This window comes from Genypterus blacodes, unplaced genomic scaffold (genome assembly GCF_046128005.1).
Source record: "Genypterus blacodes isolate CSIRO-AG114 ecotype Tasmania unplaced genomic scaffold, CSIRO-AGI_Gbla_v1 ptg000034l_1, whole genome shotgun sequence".
NCBI lineage: Eukaryota > Metazoa > Chordata > Actinopteri > Ophidiiformes > Ophidiidae > Genypterus > Genypterus blacodes.
This window is the reverse complement of record NW_027466847.1, coordinates 244,864-249,470: the sequence shown is the minus strand read 5'-3', so window position 1 is coordinate 249,470 and position 4,607 is coordinate 244,864. Positions and strand designations below refer to the sequence as shown.

The window sequence follows — 4,607 nt, the reverse complement described above, 5'->3', positions numbered from 1 at the left end:
TACGAGCACCTGTCCCGTCCTGTGCTCTCGTCTGATGGAGGATTTGGAGCAACAGTGCGTTTGTGAAGAAGAAGAGTAGAGGAGGGACGCTGAGGGTGGAAGTGGAGGTGTGGAGGTGTGGAGCCTCAGCAGGAGAACATCTACTGACCTTTTTTGTCTTTAGCGATGAGCGAGGTAGAGCTGGAGCCTGTCTCCCCTCTCTTCAGACAGACAGGAGGATCAGACTGAAGCTGAGTGACGGCTCTGCTCTGTAGATCTGTGACGCTGATTGATCCTCAGGCTTCTGTGTTTCAGGGGGACCATGGTTATGTTGAAGATCTCTGCCTTCCTTGTTGCCTATGCCCTGGTCATTTGCCAGATGTACTGCTCTCAAGCCGCCCCTGCCAGGTGAGACGCCTCACACACACACACACTCACACACACACACGCACACACACACACCTGTGCTGCTCTGCTTCATCAAACTGTTAACTTAGCTTTAACTATGAGGAGGAGAGAGAGAGAGAGAGAGAGAGAGAGAGAGAGAGAGAGAGAGGAGAGTAAAAAGTGTGTGATGTGTGTGTGCAGCTCCTCACACTGTAAATCTTCCTCCTGCTTCATAAATGCTGTATATTTTCTAATCAATACACAAAGTTGGCATCGATTGTTTGTGCTTTTTAAAAAAATCCAATTAGCCGTAAGTGCTCACAGTTTTTAAAGCGACTAATGGAAATAAAACAAAGTGTAATTTACTTCAGCGGGGAGATAAATGGGCTCTATGTATTTATATCGGAGCGCTCTGAGGCCACGCCCCTCTCTGTTCCCCCGTGACGCTATTGATCTGCTCATAAATCTGGCCGCCCGCTCCGATGGGCACTTTCAGCAGATTGTTTCCCTTCGTTGGCCGGGGGCCCTCCGACTCAGACGTCATCCCCGAGGGGGGGTGGGAGGGGGGGATGACGTGCCGGCCAACCCCCCCTCCCCCCTCCCTACCCCGCCCTAACCCTCCTCTCCTCGCCCCCCCTCCACCCTTCCTTTAAACTGCAGGTGGTAATTCTTGTGCAGACTTTAATGCAGATGTCTCTCTCTCTCTCTCTCTCTCTCTCTCTCTCTCTCTCATGCGTCCCACTCTACCTCTCCCCCCTCTTGACCTCTTCCCCCCCTGCCCCACCTCACCCCCCTCACCTCAGACCGGGTATAGAGTCCATGTCGGACCGAGTCACGCTCACGGACTACGAGGCGCGAAGGTTACTCAACGCCATCGTCAAGGAGTTTGTGCAGATGACAGCAGAGGAGCTGGAGCAGCAGGCGACCGAGGCAAACAGGTACAGACCCCTCCTCACTGTCCTCACCCTCACATCTCATCCCCCCACAGGCGTCGCTAACAAGGGGCTTGACTAGAACGGACTTATGGGCTGGAAAGGTAACGGATGGAGCGCTCCTCTTTGGAGCGGGGGTCACGTGGTCGGCTCCCTCTGGGCGGCCATGCCGGACCCCGTGTGTCTCTTTAGGGGCCGCACTGGTTTCAGCACCCAGGGGAGAGTTAGCCCCTCTGGCTCAGTCAGACGTAGAGGTACGTGCTTCTACAGACTAAAGGAAGAAGCTTAGTTCTTGTGAGGCGTGGAGATGAAACCCTGTGTTCTCTGTCATGACCCTGCACCCGCATGGATGAGTTTGACTTTGACTTTGTTTGAGTGGAAGACTATTTTGAGCCAGCCTGCCTGCCGGGCATGTGAGCGCCGTACGTCTAACACAACCAATAATAAGTGTGTGTGCATGATGCCAATTAGTGGGGTTGCATGACAGTGGGAAGGGAACTGGTTTGTGTTTGTTCTGTGGGTGGAAAGGAGAGGAGAGGAGGTGAAAGGCTGGGATGGGGGGGGGGGGGGAGGAGGGAGGGGGGGGGGGGGGGTTTGGCGCATGATGGGCGCTTTGGGAAACGGCATGATGAGGGGGATGTTTGTTTTTTTATTGTTTGATATCTGTGACAGCACGAGAGAGAAATGCATGTAGGAGAAATGATTCAGTGCTAACATGCGTGAACGAGAGGCAGAGAGAGTGAGAGGCTGCTCTAACATGTGAGAGAGAGAGAGAGAGAGAGAGTGTGAAGAGAGAGAAAGAGAGAGAGGAGAGAGAAAGGGAGCAAGAGGGGGAGAGAGAGAGAGTGAGAGAGAAAGAGAGAGTGAGAGAGAAGAGAGAGATTTGACGAGAGAGAGAAAGAGCGTGAAGAGAGAGAGAGAGAGGAGAAAGAGGGAGTGAGAAAGTGAGCGAGGGAGAGGGAGAGAGAGCGAGCAAAAGAGAGGGAGAGAGAGAGAGAGAAAGGGAGACAGGTAGAGAGAGTGAGAGAGTGAGACAGGGAGAGAGAGTGAGAGGGGAAGAGAGAGGGGGAGAGAGAGAGGGAGTGAGAGGTGAGAGAGTGGGAGAGGGAGAGAGGGAGGGAGGGAGAGAGTGAGAGAGAGACCAAGGGAGAAAGAGAGAGAGAAAGAGAGAGAGAACGTGAGACAGGGAAAGAGAGAGAGAGAGCAAGAGAGAGTGAGAGTGAGACAAGGAAAGAGAGAGAGAGTGAGAGGGAGAGAGAGAGTGAGAGAGATACCGAAAGAGAGAGAGAGAGAGAGAGAGCGAGAGCGAGAGCGAGAGAGAGAGAGAGAGAGAGAGAGAGAGAGAGTGAGAGCTGCATGGTAGCCCTTCATGTCTATGAGCCTGTTCTCTGCATGTCTTCTGTGTGTGTCCCCCCAGCATGGACAGACCCCTAACCAAGCGCTGCTCCAACCTCAGCACCTGTGTTTTGGGTAAACTGTCTCAGGAGCTGCACAAGTTGCAGACGTTCCCTCGCACAAACGTGGGAGCGGGAACGCCCGGCAAGAAGCGCAGTGCGCCTGAGAGCGACAGCTATGCAAACTACGACGAGACGTTTGACAGCATCTAACCCTCCGCTCCTCTTCCTCTCCTCCTCCTCCTCTTCCTCTCCTCCTTCATCCTTATGTTCCTTATGGATTTGCATCTACTGCATGTGGTTTGACCTGCTTGACTGAGAGTAGAAGAGTAGAAACTTTAACTGCATCCAAGCGTTTCAGTTCATCCCTTCCTCCCTGTTTGACAGAGAACCAATCGTCCCTTTAATTTCAAACAATCAGACTTAGTTTCCGTTAAATGTAAGTGGACTGAGCCCGCTCAGGCCTTATTGGTTTTGTGTAAGTGCAACTGAACATCTGATGGCATTCCCAGGACACCGATCACTTCATCCAGCCCTGATTCATGATTCCTGCTTGTGACACAGAGTTTCTGGTTCAATAAACGTATTTTTCTACCAGGAAGCCTTCGCCATTTTCATTCTTAGACGTTCTCTAGCTCTTACTGCCTCCACCTAAGCTCAGTTACAAATAAGGACATAGAATGCATGTAAAGCATGAGATAGGGGCGTAGCCATCATCGTCCCTGGAGCTCTCATCAACCTCAAAGGTAAGAAACACGACAAACTGCAGAGAATAAGATGAAGTGCATGACATCAGCCCGTCCATCCTGTGGTTGCTTCTGTGTTTGACACTGCAGTAAATGTGGAGGAAGATGAATCCTTCATCATCAGCATCAGTGTATCACCCTGTGCTTAAACCGTGTCTGACCCCAGCTCTGGCATTAACCCCGTGTTTGCTCTCCTGAAGCAGCGTTACAGCACAGAAGCGAGCCTGCAACACGGCGACCTGCGTCACTCACCGCCTGGCCGACTTCCTCAGCCGGTCGGGGGGGATGGGCAACAGCAACTTCGTCCCCACCAACGTGGGCGCCAAGGCGTTCGGCCGACGGAGGAGAAGCATCCAGATGTGAGCGACCCCATGACCTTCAGGGAAACGGTGAGTCATCGGAATTCTGTCTTTGTTCCAATAATGCGGCTTTATGGCTTTAGTGCTCAAACTTCTCTCTTTCTGCTCACAGAGATTGAAACCCGACAAGATAACGTCAGAAACATCAACCAACCCAAACCCAGCAGAGAACCAAGCCGAGCCCCTTCCTCCTCTCTCTCTCTCTCTCTCCTCCCTCCTCTCCTCTCTCTCTCACTCCCTCCTCTCTCTCTCTCCTCCCTCCTCTCCTCTCCTTTCTCTCTCTCTCTCACTCCCTCTGAAAGATGTCTCTGGACTTGTCGTCCCCTCTTTTTCGTCCTGTTATTGAACCCTTTGCTTTTGGCAAAATAAGACAAAAAAAAGAGAAAAAAAGCACTTTGGTTATGTACATGAACAAAGAACTCCCGACAACAAACATCCTAATTGTTCCTCTTCCTCTTCCTCTTCCTCTTCCTCTTTTTTATACATGAGTTTCATTTGGAAAATAAAAAGCGAGCAGCAGTGTTTATCACCGTCTTCCTGTCTTTGCGTTCACCTTGTTAGAGCACATTTGTTCCCTCCCACTGTAACGTTCACATACAGTTATTACCCCCCTCCCCCCTCGGCTCAGCCCCGCCCCTCCCTGCTTAGCCCCGCCCCTCCCTGCTTAGCCCCGCCCCTCCCTGCTCAGCCCCGCCCTGTCCCGTCCCGTCCCGTCCCGTCCCGTCCCGCCCCGTCCCCCGAGGGTGCCCCGTGTTGCTGTGTGTGCCAGAGGGACGCCATTAAAGATCGGCCTACCAAGGCTCCTCCCCC

General features: G+C 52.6%; 1 protein-coding gene across 1 annotated transcript; it reads left to right on the top strand.

Annotated features, from left to right (window-relative positions):
* Positions 1 to 298: 298 nt before the first annotated feature.
* On the top strand, positions 299 to 4,041 carry LOC142995961 (calcitonin gene-related peptide 1-like). Its single transcript, XM_076146827.1, has 4 exons — positions 299 to 387; positions 1,170 to 1,304; positions 3,642 to 3,827; positions 3,910 to 4,041. Exons 1-3 carry the CDS (start codon positions 302 to 304, stop codon positions 3,799 to 3,801), a joined length of 381 nt encoding a protein of 126 aa, XP_076002942.1. The 5' UTR covers positions 299 to 301; the 3' UTR covers positions 3,802 to 3,827; positions 3,910 to 4,041.
* The last annotated feature ends 566 nt before the right edge of the window (positions 4,042 to 4,607 follow it).

Coding starts and splice junctions, on each gene's coding strand:
- LOC142995961 (XM_076146827.1), top strand. CDS start 302: ATGGTTATGTTGAAGATCTCTGCCTTCCTTGTTGCCTATGCCCTGGTC. Junction 388..1,169: donor TCTCAAGCCGCCCCTGCCAG/GTGAGACGCCTC, acceptor CCCTCACCTCAG/ACCGGGTATAGAGTCCATGT. Junction 1,305..3,641: donor CAGGCGACCGAGGCAAACAG/GTACAGACCCCT, acceptor CTCCTGAAGCAG/CGTTACAGCACAGAAGCGAG.